General features: G+C 34.0%; 2 protein-coding genes across 10 annotated transcripts; one reads left to right on the top strand and one right to left on the bottom strand.

The window, feature by feature from the left end:
* The first annotated feature begins 1,625 nt into the window (after positions 1–1,625).
* Positions 1,626–5,552, top strand: LOC107899706 (probable inactive leucine-rich repeat receptor-like protein kinase At3g03770). Of its 9 annotated transcripts, none has more exons than XM_041092073.1 (9): positions 1,626–1,873; positions 2,212–2,303; positions 2,452–3,755; positions 3,901–4,034; positions 4,204–4,447; positions 4,563–4,774; positions 4,852–4,877; positions 4,983–5,094; positions 5,270–5,552. In XM_041092073.1, the coding sequence occupies exons 2-9, from the start codon at positions 2,284–2,286 to the stop codon at positions 5,492–5,494; spliced, it is 2,277 nt and encodes a 758-aa protein (XP_040948007.1). In that variant the 5' UTR covers positions 1,626–1,873; positions 2,212–2,283; the 3' UTR covers positions 5,495–5,552. The 9 variants fall into 9 exon arrangements, with proteins under 9 accessions (XP_040948007.1, XP_040948006.1, XP_016680973.1 ...); XM_041092072.1 differs by having other exon boundaries at positions 1,626–2,093; XM_016825485.2 differs by having other exon boundaries at positions 1,627–1,873; positions 2,212–2,269; positions 2,352–3,755.
* LOC107899708 (probable adenylate kinase 7, mitochondrial) lies at positions 5,546–7,255 on the bottom strand. Its single transcript, XM_016825487.2, has 4 exons — positions 6,766–7,255; positions 6,377–6,505; positions 6,105–6,266; positions 5,546–5,968 (listed from the first exon to the last, which is right to left on the bottom strand). The coding sequence occupies exons 1-4, from the start codon at positions 7,117–7,119 to the stop codon at positions 5,810–5,812; spliced, it is 804 nt and encodes a 267-aa protein (XP_016680976.2). The 5' UTR covers positions 7,120–7,255; the 3' UTR covers positions 5,546–5,809.
* Between the last annotated feature and the right edge of the window lie 9,268 nt (positions 7,256–16,523).

Raw genomic sequence — 16,523 nt, 5'->3', positions numbered from 1 at the left:
CGCATTATTTGATTTTTATCATAGTAGTACAATTTATTCTTGGCAGAGAAGGAATTTAAATGGGAGAAGTAAGAACTGAAGTATGGCCGTAAACGTGGTATCCGCTGTGGATTTGTCCCTCTCATATCGGTCAACTGGAGTTTTATAATCTTATGTGCCATTATTCAATGGCATAGCACTAATAGCCTTCGATCCTTAGTGTGTTGTTTTGTGTAATCATATATTTTAATTGCTGTATGTAAATGATCCAAGTGGTATTTTTTTTTACCAAATCTCATTCCTGCTTTTTATGAGGAAACTACCTGAATTTGCCAGCACTTAGGGAGATACAAAGAGGTATCTTCATTCATCCCATGTTTTCTCTTGGAAACCGTACTTTTAATCTCTTAATATGTGGTTGGCTTGCAAGTTGTAAAAGCTTATAGCTTGAAAAGGGTTGGCAGCTTTAGTTGCTTTGAACTTTTGAGAGTCATTTGTTCGGGCAAATGGATAAATGTAGAAATTTTGAACAAAAACAATGGGGGTAGAAATAGTAACAAAAGCAACGAAATCCCCCCGCCCCGGTCTTTTTTTTTTGGGTTCACAATGTCTGATTGTACAGGGGTAAATTTTCTTACATTCTGTTTACTATTTCTTGTACCTTTGTTTTGGCTTTTGAGGTAGGAAAACAAGGTCGATCTGGCCAGTAGCCTGTAGTTTGTAGGTCATGTGCTGCACATTAAAACGAAAAGCATTCTTCGAAATTTGAAACTTTAACTGAAGACGCCCCCCCCCCAAAAAAAAAAAAAAAAAAAAGAACTGCCACTGCCACTAGATAAAGGTACAGGAGAGAGAGGCAGACAAGCTACAAGCAATCCAAAACCAGTAGAAGATAAATGGCTTAAATCAATGTTATGTTTCTTTGATTTTTGGGAGTCTTTGACCCTTCAAGATACTGCTTGTAGGGTATAGGAATTGATACCGCTAACTGCTTGTAGGGTATAGGAATTGATACCAGTAAAACTTAGCAATCTGTTTGTCAATGTCATGTTTTTGCTATCTTTAAACTGATGAAAAGATATTTGCAATGTTGTTTATGGAGGAGGATGGCCTTGACCGAGTCAGAAGCCATCTGCTGCATTGTCCCCCCCAGCCAACCTCTTTTTCTGACTAATTCTTATGAGGTGGGTTGTGAAGTGGGGATTCTGGCTTTTGGTGATTCAAACTCAAAGCATGGGCAGTTAAGGTGTTGTATATATAGATTCCATGGCTAATCGTAAACATTTAGCAAAGTGATGTTTGTCTACAAGTTGCTTTATTCCCATTAATTAAGCCCTTTGCTTTAGATCTTCTCTGTTACTGGTTTTAGTTGCACGAAAGCACATTGAAAAATTGCTTTCATCTTTTTCCCATACTCGGTAAATGTCTTACTGTTTAACATTAACACATGAACTTCAGCTTCGGATTTCACGTATGATGGCATTGTTATAAATATCCAAAAACTCCAAGGTGAATTAGCAATATAACCAACAAATAAATAAAAACTACTACTGGTATTTAGTTATACAGTATTATCTCTCTTTCCATCTCTGCATTTCTTAAGCATTTTTTTTTCTGGTTACATATAACACAGTCCCCACTTAGCTTTGTCACTTATTTCAAGAAAAAACAAAGAACTAAACCATTAATGCACCTGTCCCTATTAAATTGCCTTATCAATTTTATACGCAGTTTACAACTACCACCTCCCATTATATTTGCAGCCACGCCATCAGGCAGAAGACTTGTCATTCCACTTCTCTTTAATATCTCACTTGCATAAACAATACTTGCATTTACAGTAACTTGGCCAAAGCATATTAAAATTAACACTTGCATTGCTGTTCGCTTCAAGGTCCTTTTTAAACCTTGTTGTGGTTTTTGGGGGATTGTTTGTTTCCTTAGAAAGTTGCTGTAGAGAGAGATGTTCATTGGATCGTGAGAGTTGCTTGTTTGTCAGTGCTCTCTTGTGTTTCTCTTCACTGGGGTTCTTTTCTTTTTCACTGAAGTTAAAGCGTAGAAATTTTTCTTGGGAAAAACACCATCTTTAGTCTTCCAGATTCCTTTTTCTTCTGGTTTTCCTCCTTCTTTTGCTTCAATTTCAGCTTCCTATGCTTTTAAGTGTGCTCTTGAATATGGATAATTGTGAATTACTGTCAAAAGTCCTCCTTAACACACAACTAATATTTGCAGTTCTCTGCTCCAGTGAAATTTATCTTCTAGCGTTTGAAATTAGAGATTAAACCTTCAGGTAAAGCATTGCTTATGAAGCTTCCTTTTGCAAGGTATGTTTCAGATTCTTTTTGCATTTAACGTTCCTGTTTTAATTTTAGGGCTTTTATCCACTTCTTTAGACAACAACTGGCGTTTGTAGCTTCTACGAGCTTGTTCAATGGGTTACTTTTACTTGCTTGTTCTTGTATTGTTTTCAAGGAGTTGCTTTTTCCAAACTACTAAAGGATTGCAAGCTTATCAAACTCAACTTTTTCTGCAAATAAGGAAGCATTTAGAGTACCCTTCACAGCTGCAAGTTCTAGATAATTACAGTGGGAGCCTCTGTGACTTGGCTGCAACGGCACATATGATGATATCTTGCCAGGACAATTTTGTCACTGAGCTTAAGATTAGGGGAGATAAGCTTGCAAATGTTAGTGGATTCAATGGATATGCAATTCATAATAAAACATTGTCTGAGACATTCTCCATTAATTCTTTAGTTACCACATTGACAAGGTTAACGAGTTTAAGGGTGCTTAGTTTAGTGTCTCTTGGGATTTGGGGGCCTCTTCCTGATAAGATTCATAGGCTATATTCTCTTGAACTTTTGGACTTGAGCTCCAATTTCATGTTTGGCTCTATTCCCCCTCAGATATCTAGAATGGTTAAGCTTCAAACTCTAACATTGGATGGCAATTACTTCAACGACACTATTCCTGATACACTGGATTCTTTGTCAAATCTTTCTGTTCTAAGTTTGAGGGGCAACCATTTGAAGGGCCAGTTTCCTTCTTCAATATGCAGAATTTCAAGCCTAACAGATATTGCCTTGTGCCATAATAAGCTTTCAGGGGAACTGCCTGATTTCAGTAGCTTAACTCGCCTGCGAGTGTTGGATGTAAGAGAGAATCAATTCGATTCCCAACTGCCTGTCATGCCACGAGGATTGGTTACTGCTCTTCTTGGTAAGAACTTATTCTCAGGTGAAATTCCTGCACAAGTTGGCATATTGACTCATCTCCAGCACCTTGACTTGTCTTTCAATCATCTGAGTGGGACACCCCCCTCTGCCTTGTTTGATTTGCCAAACATCAGTTATTTGAATTTGGCATCAAATATGCTCAGTGGTTCACTTCCAGAGCAAATAACTTGTGGTATCAAACTCGGGTTTGTCGATATTTCTAGTAACAAGTTGGTTGGTAAGCTTCCTTCTTGCTTGGACAATACATCAGATAAGAGAGCAGTAAAATTTGGTGGGAATTGCTTGTCCATTGAAGGTCATCAACAACATCAAAGTTCATATTGTAAAGAAGCAAACACAAGAAAAACTGGAAGAAAAATAGCATTATTAATTGCTATTATAGTAGGATCTATTCTTCTTCTGGTGATCTTGGCATTTGGGGTTCTTTTTCTGTCTCGAAGATGCTTCGAATGGAAAACTCTCGAAACTCAAATACGGAAAAAGGCAGTTCAGGAGAATCCAACAACCGGGGTTTCACCTGACATTCTTGCAAATGCAAGTAAGCAATAAAGGTCAACTTCATATTGTAATAACTTATTAGAAGGGAATTCATCATGATTTCTATCACTATTTTATAGTGTTTCAAGGTGAAGATTGAGTCACTATGTATGTTAATTATTAATTGTGCAATATCATTTGTCTAGGATTCATTTCTGAAGTTATGAAGCTAGGGACACAAGGTTCTCCGGTATCTCGACTGTTTTCCTTGGAAGAGTTGGAGGAAGCCACAAATAATTTCGATTCATCAATGTTTATGGGTGAAAGCCCTGCTGGGAAGGTATCCTCAAAAGTCAAAACTTATCAAATTTAGATGACTTTGTTTTGGCAATCAAGTAGTTTCCAGAATTGAATGGAACCTTGGCACCAACACCATATCCTTGAAGTTTTGCCTTGGTCAGTGAGATCACCAATGACATATCTGACTTACATTTATTTCTCTTTCTCAGCTATACAAAGGAAGATTGGAGAATGGAACCTATGTTGCCATTCGATCTTTGAATTTACTGAAGAGATATTCAATTCAAAACCTTAAAGTTAGGCTTGATTTCTTCTCAAAGCTTCATCATCCTCATTTAGTAAGCCTTTTGGGGCACTGCATTGATGGTGGTGTACAAGATGATCCCTTTGCAAACAAAGTCTTTCTTGTATATGAGTATGTGCCTAATGGGAATTATCGTATGCATCTGTCAGGTCAGTGTTGAAACTTTGAACTCAAAATTATATTTGTACATAAACATTGTTATCTATAATGTATACTAATGGATTTTGAGCTTTGAAAACCACAATCTGGAAAAACAAAGTGCAGAAAGTTGTCCAGAGAAGGTTCTTAAGTGGTCGGATAGACTAGCAATTCTAATTGATGTAGCCAAGGCTGTACATTTCCTTCATACTGGGGTTATTCCCGGTGTTTATAATAACCGATTGAAGACCAATAATATATTGCTGGACGAGGATCGAATTGCCAAGCTGTGTGACTATGGGATGTCTATCATCTTGGAATACAATGAAAAACTAGAGGTAGGTTTTCTAGCTATGCATAGGAAAAGATTTCATGGTCTGGAGTGACTATCCTGAAACATTTTGTTCTTCTGCAGGCTAAGGGAGGGGGCTTAAAGTCTAGGTATCCATACTTTCAGCTTGCAACCATGAATGAAATTGGACTTCCATCTTTACATAAAAGGATGGACATGCCCCTCAAACATTCTAATTTAAATTTTTGTTGCAGCCAAAGGCAAACTTTAGAGGATGATGTTTACAACTTCGGATTTATATTACTAGAGTCTCTTGTTGGGCCTATAGTGAGTGGAAAAGGAGAAACATTTCTTTTAAATGAAATGGTAAGGAACTTACTTTTCACCTATGAAGTCCATTAACACAACCTTACCACAATGACAATGGCTAGTCAAATGCACAGTCAAAGTGTGTTCAGTTTTGGAACTTTCTGTTGTTTCTTTTTTCCTTCAGAATTGGAGAAAGGTATTACTTCTAAATATCTTGTATTACACATCACAGGCATCCTTTGGCAGCCAGGATGGCCGAAAGCGAATTGTGGATCCAGCTGTGTTAATGACTAGCTCACAAGAGTCGTTATCGATCATTGTATCTGTTACACGCAAATGTACATGTCCAGAACCATCATCTCGGCCGTCTTTCGAGGATGTTCTTTGGAACTTGCAGTATGCAGCTCAAGTTCAAGCGACAGCTGATGCTGATCAGAAATCTGATTCTACATCATAGTTAGTGATACACCTGATGTTCGATTGTTGATTTCTATAAGAAAAGATCTTATTCACTACAAAAAATGGCAATGAATTCATTATATCATAAATAGTCATACAGGCCAATGATCATCTCCACTCTTTTATCTTCGGCCAAAATTGCATTACATACTTTTATATTGCATAGTAACTCACAAATGGGAAACAAAAATTCGAGGCAAATCACCAACTTGGGTGTTCGCCACACTCAAAAACTTATCTATCACTCATCAGTACATATTTACTACCACGCCGGAATATCAAATTGACCACTTGATCTGAAAAATAACGATGTTTAAGCTGTCAACTTTGGTGAAGAGCTGAGAGCATTAATAGGCGAATACTGGAGATGTAGTGCAGCCAGAAGGCCTTGCCATGCATCTCCTGTTGCACCAGCAAGCTGAAAGTTGAGAAGCTTCTTTTGCTTACTGTAGTAATCCTCCACTGACTTGGCCTGTGAAGATCAAGAGCATCGGGTTAGGAGATACATTCCACCTTCCATGATCCAACTCAAAGAATCATACACTGGCTCCCTAACAACGATAACCATGATAGGTTGACATTAGACAACCATATCAAACAATAATTACCTGCTCTGAGTATACACGGAGTTTCTTCTTCAAGGAACTTTCTACACCTTTGGAGTTGCCAATGTGAAGAATCTCACTTTCTGAACTCATCTTCAACATGTACTCTTCAGAACATTTAAAGTTCACAACCAAATCAATATCAACAATTTGATCAAGAATTTCCTGTAAATAGTAAAAACATAATTAGTGACAGAACCTATTGCAGAATGTTTCATTCAGCTTTAAAAAATCTTAGAACCACAATTGTAATATCAAAATCATAGATGACTTACAGCCTGGAGCCTGGTGCGAGGAATTCCATCGAGAATGAAACCATTTTCACCTTCTTCAAGTCGCTTAGACAGTAAAGCAAAAACTACATCCTCTGGAACAAGCTTCCCTTCATTCACAGCATTTACGACCTAAAGACCAAATTAATATTTTTGACTACATTATATATTTAAAAAAGTTGTAATAATCAGCGTGAACACTTGTAAAAGCTCATTAACCAGATTATCTCCGAATTTCTTAGCAATTTTTTGCACACCAAAACCAATGTTTTTCCATAACAGAGGGTACCTTTAAAACCAATTACCATTCAAACCTTTAAAGAAACAATATCTTTTTTCTAGAAAATAACAAAGGAATAAATTTCAATTAGCAGAGATTAAAGAAAAAAGACCTGTTTGTAGAGAGAGGAGTAAGGATCAAGCTCTTGTCTAATAAGGGAACCCATTGAAATATGAGGGATTCCTAGAAGCTTGGAAAGCCTCTCAGCATAAGAATGGCGTTTCACCCCAGGCTCCCCTATAAGAACCCACTGAACTCCCCTCTCCGGCACTGAACCATCCACATCAAGCTTCTGCTGAGGCACGCGCCGATCCAGGGCAGCTCGCTCGTAATCGTAGTAGTCATAGTCGTAGTCGAGCTCCAACGCAGCGGCTGATCCGATATCTCGGATCCAACGTCGGAGTGGGTTGACGGCGGATGAAGCAGCAGAGGCGGTGGCAACTCGGAGTTTGGGTAGCCATGCCATGGAGGCGTTAGGGTTTTAAGGAAACAAAAAAGAAATGTTGGAGAGGGCTAACGAAAGAGGAGGTTTCATTCTTCATTTGTAAAATAGAAATCCATGTAGTAACAACAACACGTGCCCGTTAATTTTGAACGTGGTTAAATTTCAGTTTTGATCCTCTACTATATTTAAATTTAAAATTTAATCTTTTACTTTAAATTTTAATATAATTTGATCTATATATTTTTATAATTTTACAAGTCGGACCAAATGGTTTTTTTTTATAAAAATAACTTGAAAATTTTGATTAATTATAAAAATAACCCAATTTTATTATTATACAACATGAAATGAATAGTAAAAGTTGGTGGAACAAAAAAAATTGATGCCATTCACTTGTCATGTCAGCCAATCATTGGCTGTTAGGATTTAAAAATCAATTTTTTTGGATGGAGTCAATCTATTTAAAAATCAATTTAAAAAATCACCTATATAAATACCAGTCTAATACCAATATTCTTTAATATTTCAAGGGCCAAAAAATAAATAATAGTAGTGGACTTTAATATGTCAAACTTTTTTTATAGTGATTGAATTTTTTTTAATTTAAAGGTCTGTTTGTTTCGCCAAAATGGTTTTCGGAAAATGATTTCTGGAAAATGACTTACTTTCTTGGAAAAGTTAATATTTTCTGGTGTTTGGATGAATCTGTGTAAAATATTTTTTTGTTGTTTGATAGATTTCTTAAAAATATTTCATAAAAGTTGTTTTTAATGAAACAAACATACATTTGAGATTTTCTTTTCTTTTCATTGTTAAATCGAGTTTATTTTATATCTATAAATTTATATTTTACATTGTTTTTGCATGTATTAAAAATATTTTGTTAAATTCAGGTTCATTGCAATGTCATTTTTTTAGTTACATGACTACTAAGTGAGTATTTTTTTATTTAAAAATGTGACATCAACAAAATTGATAATTTTTTTTTAATAATACCAGCAATTGGACTTGATTTTTAAATCTAAAAAGTAGAGGGACTAAATTCTTAAAAATAAAAGCACAGAGACTAAATTGTAAATTTGGGAATAGTACATAGACTTATGACAAATTTTAATCTTTATACTAAAAAACATTTATTATTAAAATATTAATATTGAATATTTGCAATAATATGTGAAGAATATTATTTAAAATTATTATTTTTAAAATTTATTATTAAAATAAAATTGAAATATTAAATAATTTATCAAAATAATTAATATAATATTAATTATATTAATAATTTATTATATGACTAAATATATATAAATAATTAAATATGTATGTTTAAGAATATTGAAAAATATAATATTTTATATTAATATATTAATATTTTTAAATATATTTAAACATAAAAAAATAAAAATTATTAATAATATAGTAATATTAAGCTTGATTTAAGTTAATTTTTATATAAAAATAAAATTACCTACAGAGGAGTTTTTTTTTTTGGAAAATGACTTACGCTTTTCAAAAGGGTAAATCATTTTACAGGAAAAAGAGATTATTTTATGTTGACCTATAAGTTATTTTTCGTTGACCAAACTGTTTGATGTGAAACAAACACAGGAAAATACAGAAAATATTTTCTGTAAAATCTTTTACGTGTAAACAAACGGACCCTAAAACTAAAATTAGTATTTTATTTGGTGGAGCCATAAAGAGTAGCGCCACCACCTTTAGGCTTTTTATTTTTAGTTTTAGTTTTAATTTAAAATTAAAATTATTATTTATTTTGGTGAAGTCATAGAGAATGGTGCCACCACCTTTAATAAAAGAAAACTAAAAATAAAAAGTCAAGTGATGGTGCCATTCTCTATGGCTCCATCAAATAAAATACTAATTTTAGTTTTAAATTAAAAAAATCAATCACTATATATAAAAAAGTATGACATATTAAAGTGGTGGCGCCATTCTTTATGGCTCAACCACTATTATTTATTTTTTAGCCCCCGAAATATTTAGAAATATTGGTATTAGAGTAGTATTTATACAGGTGGCGCCAAATAGATTGGTTCCATCCAAAAAAAAATAATTTTTAATCCTAGTAACCAATGATTGACTGACGTGGCAAGTAGGTGGCGCCAATCTCTTTGGCTCCACCAACTTTCGATCATTTATGTATAAAATAAAAAAAATAGTGGGTTATTTTTATAATTAATCAAAAATTTCAAATTATTTTTATAAAAAAGTTGACCAAATGGTTAGTACTACTAAGTAATTTGATTAAATTGTTGATGGATTTTTTTTGTGAAAAATAGAAAATTATAAGAAAAAACTACACTAACTGGCCTAACTCCCCAAACGGAGATCTTTCAAACTTTCGCAAATCTTGACTTCCCGAGTGAGCCATCTTGGTAAGTCTATCAGCTTCTTGATTATCTGCTCTGGGTATATAAAAAATATTCCAGTGAGAAACCTATTACAATAGTTAAAAAATCCTTCTAATTAGAGTCGTATTGGATCCCTCCCACCACTCAAGACTATCAGTCTGAATCATCACATTATCTAAACCACAATCAATAAGGATATTTAAACCATCCAATAAGCCTCACAATTTAGCCTCAAATACTGAACAGCTACCAAGAAACCTTTTATAGCCAATGATACACTCCCTATTTCGGTCTCTCACAACCCTTCTTACTACGACAGAATCATCCTCAAGCCTAATAGAACCATTAGTATTTAAAAATACCCAACCCTCTAGCAAATTAGATTACAAGGTCATCTTCCTCTTCGTATTCAAATAACTTTGATCAGTCTTCAAAACATGTTTGGCCCAACTATACGAGGTTCGGATTGTATCAAAACTACTCCACGACGTATCCTGAAAGATAAAGAGGTTACGATTCTTCCAGATACGCCAAATGATAATCCCGAAAAGACATTCCCAATCAACCTTCCCAAAGCAGATATCATACTGGTTATGCAAGTTGGATATTGTCCATTCTTGTAAGTTGCTAGAGTAGAACCTGTTAAGCCGATCAATGGGAATCAAAAGCTTCAAAATATCAGTCGCTACTCGGCAGTCTCTTAAAACATGTAACACATCTTCAGAAATATGTCCACAGACTCCACAAGCCGAACTATGCCCCAAAACCCAACGAACTCTTTTAACATCAGCGAGTAGCCTCTTTCAACATCATGCCAACACCTAATACTTCTCCCATCCCCCATAAACCAAATCAAATTTCCATGTATGAGAGGCCAAACCTTAGTAAGGGCTCTCCACAAGAAAGAGCTTCTACTACGAGATAGATTTTCTGGTATTCCCACAGCCACTCTATACTTTGCTCGTAAAACCTGTAACCATAAAGCTATAGAATCAGTCACAATTCTAAAACCCAACTTCATCATGAAGGAAGTGTTGTGATCCTGCAACTTCTGAAAACCAAGACCCCCATGCTCTCAAGGCTGATAGAGATCCTCCTAACCAACCAAAGCCACTTTCCTGCCATTGGTTAAGATCCCCATACAAATTGACGTACCATACATTCAATTTCCTCACAAGGTCTCTTGGGAATCAACATAGACTGTATGAAATAGCTTGGAATCGCCATAAGAACCGATTGTGCTAGTGTACCCCTACCAATAAGAGACAAAGTTTAGTGTTCCAACCTTGCAACTTACTTTTAACCTTATCCACCACAAAACGCAAAGAACTGTTGGTAACTTTATCATGGAAAAAGGAAACTCCTAGATAACTTTCAAGATCATGCATTCTCCGAAAACTAAGAATACAATAGAGATTGCTTGCTAACACATCACCTACGCCTTTTGAAAAGCAAACGTTTGTTTTGTGTGCAGTAATCCTATACTCTGAATAATCACAAAAGCTATCCAAAACCTTTTTGCAAGAGTGTAGCTTGATCCTCTTCAGCATGACCAAACAAAATCAAATCATTTGCAAAAAAGAGGTGAGACAATGAAGGGCTTGTACGAGATAAACGGATAGGTCGACAACATCCAAAATTAATATTAGCATGGATACTATGACCAAGCCAATCCATGCACAATACAAATAAATAGGGAGAAAGTGGGCACCCTTGACAGAACCCCTAGTTGGCCTGAATGTTGGAGTTGGGTTTCCATTCCATAAAATCTGTATAGTGGAGTTAGTGATAGTAGACATAATCACATTACAAAGGTAATTCGGAATATCTGCAGCTTGGGAAGAAGCATCAACAAACTCTCAACGCACTTGATCATAAACTTTCTTTATGTCAATTTTGATGGCCAACTAGTTGCTAGTCTTTTTCTTAATTTTCATGGAAAGAAAAACTTCCTGGGAAATGATAATATTATCCGTAGTACTCCTTCCTACAATAAACCTAGTCTGTTCTTAGCTAATAATTCTTGGAAACACCAGCTTGAAACGGTTGGTAATAATTTTCATTACCAACTTATAAAGGACCGAGCACAAACTAATTGGTTGAAAATTGGGAAAAGCATTCTGGATTTGGAACCTTAAGAATGAGGACTATAAGGGCATTATTCAACTCATGATTAATTTTTTCGCCATTGAAAATATTCTTTACCCAAGTACAAATCGAATCCCTAATTTACTCCCATTAGCTTTGAAAAAATAGTGCATGGAATCCATCACTCCTCGACACCTTCAAAGGACTCATATCAAACATGACAAATTTTATCTCCTCATTAGAGACAGGTTTGCTAAGCATTTGGATCTCATTATCTTCAAGCTTCGAAAAATAATTAATGGGAAAACCTCTTATTGACCCTGAATCTTCACCATATAAATTTTCAAAAAATCAAGTCGCTTCCTAACGTAAATCCTCCTCATAAAAAATCCTATCCCCCTCCGCATTCCTTAAAGCTGTAATTTGATTTTGCTTTCTTCTCTTAAGAGTGCGCCTTTAGAAGAATTTAGTATTACGGTCTTTTAACGAAAGCCAGTCACACCGCACTTTTTGCTTCCAAAGGAGTTCTTCATGGTACGAAACATTTTCCAATTCCTCTCTAGTTTTCAATTCCAACTGAAATAAATGATCAGATTGAGAGAAATTCAAACTCCTCTGAATTGTATTAAGCTTCTGAAGTAGTCTTTTTTTTTTCCGTGTCCCAATATGACTATACACCTTCTTATTTCAATCCTTGAGCTGGTTTGTAAAATTAGAAAGCAAACTAGACATGGAACCAACAAAATTCCAATTATTCTTCATGAAATCAGGAAACTCGGCATGCTCAACCTAATCGGCCAAGAAACGAAAAGGACGACCCCTATATAAATAGAGCTTAGATCAAAGCGATAGAAAAATAGGCCTGTGATTAGACTTGATTCTAGGTAAATGAGTCACAAAATAATTTGGAAATGATGATAGCCGTGCCTTATTTCTAATAGCCCGGTTAAGACGTTCCGAAACTCCACCTCTCTGCCATGTGAAATGATCACCTCTAAAACCCAAATCATGTATCCTAGAAGAATCCATAAATTCTCTAAAAGAAGAACACCTTTTCCTAGTGACTTGCCCTCTCCTTTTCTTATTAAAGGCTAAAATCGCATTAAAATATCCTAATGGCACCTATGGGAAATCAAAACGATGGATAGTAGTATTCAAAACCTTCCAAAGCCATATTTTCTTACTACTGTCAGGACTATCAGCCCGTAGCTGCTCCTTCCGCCCAACCTAAATACCCCCAGAATAACCGGTGGCTTCCACTCGATGCGAGCACTGAAAACCAAGACTTGCAATGATTGAATCAACTTTGTCACCACTAACTCTAGTTTCGGAAAGGCCAACAATATCTGACTTAAATTCCCGACTATACTCATGAAAAATCTTCAGAAACTTACTACTTGCACACCCTTGGCAATTCCATGCAAAAATGGACAAATCCATTAAATAATTACTTCGATATAATGAATTGGGGTAAATGTTATTTTTCTAAATGTAGGTTTGAAATCATTAAAGGTGCTAATTATTTGGATAATTAATGATATGATTCTTTTTATTTTTCCCTTATTTAGTCGTTATAAGATAACGGTAAAGTTTCAAATTGATCCATCCATTTTGCTCACATTTGAGATTTAGTTTTCATATTTTAATTTGAAATTAGTTGATTCTTTAAATTTATAATGATATTAGTTAGATCAAATAGTTCAAACAATTTCAATTAAAACAATAATGCAAATTTCTTTTAAAAAATACCTTTCTAGCACACACAAAAAAGAAAAGAAAAAAACTATTTTGACATGATAAGTTGAAATAAATATTTAAAATAAAAACTACCTAAATATTTTGATTTAAATAATTAATGGTGTCAATTATATGAATAAATAATGATATTATGAACAAGAATAAATTATATGGCTAAATAATGACACTATGCACAAGAATCAAATTAGGTCAAATTGAAATATAGCATGTACACAATAACCACAGCATAAAGGGTAAAGTACAAAAATAGTTATTCAGCTATACAAGTATTTCTTGCTTGGTCATCCAACTATTAATTTTTTTTATTTAGTCTTCAATTTCTTGAAATTAAATATTTTAGCAACTCCCCCCTTAGTTGTTATTAGATGAGGGATTGAAGCCAACATGTTTTTTTATTGGCTTAATAACAAATTTAGTCCTCTAATATTTACATATTTTATCAATTTGATTCTATATCTAAAAAAATTAACAAATTTAATTTTTAATATTTACAAAATTCACGTTGCAGACTAAAAAAGAAAAAGAAAAAACACAATTGTGAAATTACATATACGAATGTCTTGCTAAAGAGGATTATATGATATGATTTGAAATAAAAAAAAAATTCTAAATAATAATAAAAATTTCAAAAAGAAATTTATTAAAAGCTTAAAAATATATTTAAAATAAAAAAAAGATTAATAAGTTGACAAAATTTTTTATGGATTTAGATGGGTTAGACGGACTCACAAGCTTGTCACAGAGTTTAAATAATATTAGACTATTAAAATAATTAAATTTATAAAGTATCAACAGTATTTTATATATTAATATTTGGATTAAGCATCCACTGAGCTATATTCTACACAAAAATTTTACATCAGACGTGTATAATAGAATTTTTTAGCTTTAGAAATGCCAAAGATTCCTAAGATAAATTTTAAGTAATAGGATACGAAAATTCTATATATTAATGGATTTTCTCTCGGTCCTCTTTAATGCACTTTATTCTTTATATTCATAAGGTACGGTTATTTGATGTGACGTATTTGTCAGAACATCGATATATTCCATGACGCAATGGAAAAAATAAATCTGACGATCACATCCAGGGATCCATGTGCGAGGAACAAATTGGGGTGAGAAAGGTATGAACGATTACCTTTAATCGTTTGGAAAACCAAAGATAACTGTTGTGAAATTGATTACGCAATTGTATGTCGATTCCAAGCCACTATGAAAAGTTTCAGTCTCTACGTAATCCACCCAGTGTGGCAATGAACAACAATAACTCTCTTAAACTTTTTTAGAGAGAAAATCTATTTGACGGTTGCTAGACCTCATTCTATATATTTCGGGTATATTAGGTTTTTCTTAAAAACCCTATATTTCCTAATTCGAGAATAGTTGATATTTTAATATGAATCAAAATTCATTATAATAATTATCCGATTATGATTACCATATTTATAATAATGTTTGACTGAAAAATTACAATTACAATAATTATAATAATATTTGATCGTAAATTATAATAATAATAATTATAACAAGGATTTCGGTAAATTCTGTTTAGTTAATTTTTATACAAATCAAACTCATATATATTAATTTAAACATGTTCTCATTATGTGTACAACATACTTGTACATATTATTCGTTCAATATTTAACTGTCCAATTAAATTAATTCTATAATCAACTTACTTCATGTGACAGCTAAAAATAATACCAACTATGTTTAGATTCCGTTCGTTTCAACTATAGGGTGTGAACTTGTAGGTACTTGTAATGCTAGCAATAACACTAGAACGATTCTAATATTACAAACAATGAGTGACATCTAGTAATGCATCATTGCTACTTAAGTTACAAGAAGTCATGATTCGACATAACCTCTCTGTGATTAACCCTTCATGTATTAAATCCTTTTGTCCTTTATATCTAGAATAGGCATAAGTCATGGAATAGTCACACTTGCATAGTTCATCTAATGTTTCTTGATATCCTGAGTAGACTATGATAAACAAATAAGTATGATATCTCATATCAACTTATTCGAGCATGACCATGCATTTCTAGTTTCACTCAATCAAGTGACCTAAGATATTGCTCCCATTATGTAGGAAGGACAAATCTTATATTGACCAACCATATCCCACTACATAGATTGTGGTATATCCAACATCAGCTTTTATAGAACAACCAATTACGGTAGACGTTTGACTGTATCAAAATATACGACTCACGATGTTGGGATAATAATGATCTCAAGTTTGAGGATCGTATACATAGTAATCACTATGAGTAATATTGTGACTATTACATAATAATCCAAGAAACTCATAGCGAGTTAGTCCAATATGTTGTTCTCTAACACACATACTCATGTATTGATTTTGACATTCCATGTCAATGACAACATTTTGTCATCAATAAATTACACGTTAGTCTTAATGCATTATTGTTTTCCAAGCCCACAATAATACTCGACTAAAGACATTTTAAGAATAATCATATTATTCTCAGGACATTATTATAAAACAATTTATTTATATATAGAAAAGAAATTGAAATAACAATGGCAATGTCTTATATTAATAAACGAGGTACAACAAATATGTTATTACAATCATCTCATGATTGGTTTTTGGGCATACTCTAATAGTATTACGAAGTAACTAAGTGACATGCATAACGACACGTTACCCTCCTTAGGCTCGACACGTGTCCTTAGAGATATCTCTACTGAGATCCTGTAATGTATGAGACTGTGCCGCGAGGTGCTGAGCTGTTGTAGAGAGGTAGGGAGCCGATAAGTTGGCAAGTTGGAGAGAGTGGCAAGCTGCTAGAGGGTGTGTGCTGCTAGAGGGTGGTGACCTGGTTCGGGTTAACAGACTAGATTTCAAGCCGGGTCGTGATATATTGTATAACAATTTATCCCCCACTTTCTCAAAGAAGAGTTATAAAGTGACTCTTCTAAGACAGACGCGTTAAGTGTGTAATTGGAAGTTTATCCCATAGTTTTTAAATTAAAACTTACTGTGTAAGTTTTGTTGTGAGGGCAACGAGCAAGCCCTAAATAAGGCTCGTGAATTGCACAAAGAAGTGCATGAGAAGAGTAAGGAGCTGGAAAATAACATTGCTGATTGGGAGGCGAAAGGGAAATAGATGGAGGAGGAGGTTGATGCTAACAAAATACCGCTAAGAATCCAATTTTCGATTTAAC

The sequence above is a fragment of the Gossypium hirsutum genome, chromosome D04 (genome assembly GCF_007990345.1).
Source record: "Gossypium hirsutum isolate 1008001.06 chromosome D04, Gossypium_hirsutum_v2.1, whole genome shotgun sequence".
NCBI classification, from domain to species: domain Eukaryota; kingdom Viridiplantae; phylum Streptophyta; class Magnoliopsida; order Malvales; family Malvaceae; genus Gossypium; species Gossypium hirsutum.
Note: the sequence above shows the minus strand (reverse complement) of the source record. Positions and strands in the feature narration are given on the sequence as shown.

What these genes read in the sequence shown, in the direction of transcription:
- LOC107899706 (XM_016825484.2), top strand. Translation starts at nt 2,411, where the DNA reads ATGGGTTACTTTTACTTGCTTGTTCTTGTATTGTTTTCAAGGAGTTGC. An exon ending in AATACAATGAAAAACTAGAG is followed by an intron (nt 4,775 to 4,851) that starts GTAGGTTTTCTA and finishes GTTCTTCTGCAG; the next exon opens with GCTAAGGGAGGGGGCTTAAA. An exon ending in CATTTCTTTTAAATGAAATG is followed by an intron (nt 5,095 to 5,269) that starts GTAAGGAACTTA and finishes TACACATCACAG; the next exon opens with GCATCCTTTGGCAGCCAGGA.
- LOC107899708 (XM_016825487.2), bottom strand. Translation starts at nt 7,119, where the DNA reads ATGGCATGGCTACCCAAACTCCGAGTTGCCACCGCCTCTGCTGCTTCA. An exon ending in ACTCCTCTCTCTACAAACAG is followed by an intron (nt 6,506 to 6,765) that starts GTCTTTTTTCTT and finishes TTTGGTCTTTAG; the next exon opens with GTCGTAAATGCTGTGAATGA. An exon ending in CTCGCACCAGGCTCCAGGCT is followed by an intron (nt 6,267 to 6,376) that starts GTAAGTCATCTA and finishes TACTATTTACAG; the next exon opens with GAAATTCTTGATCAAATTGT.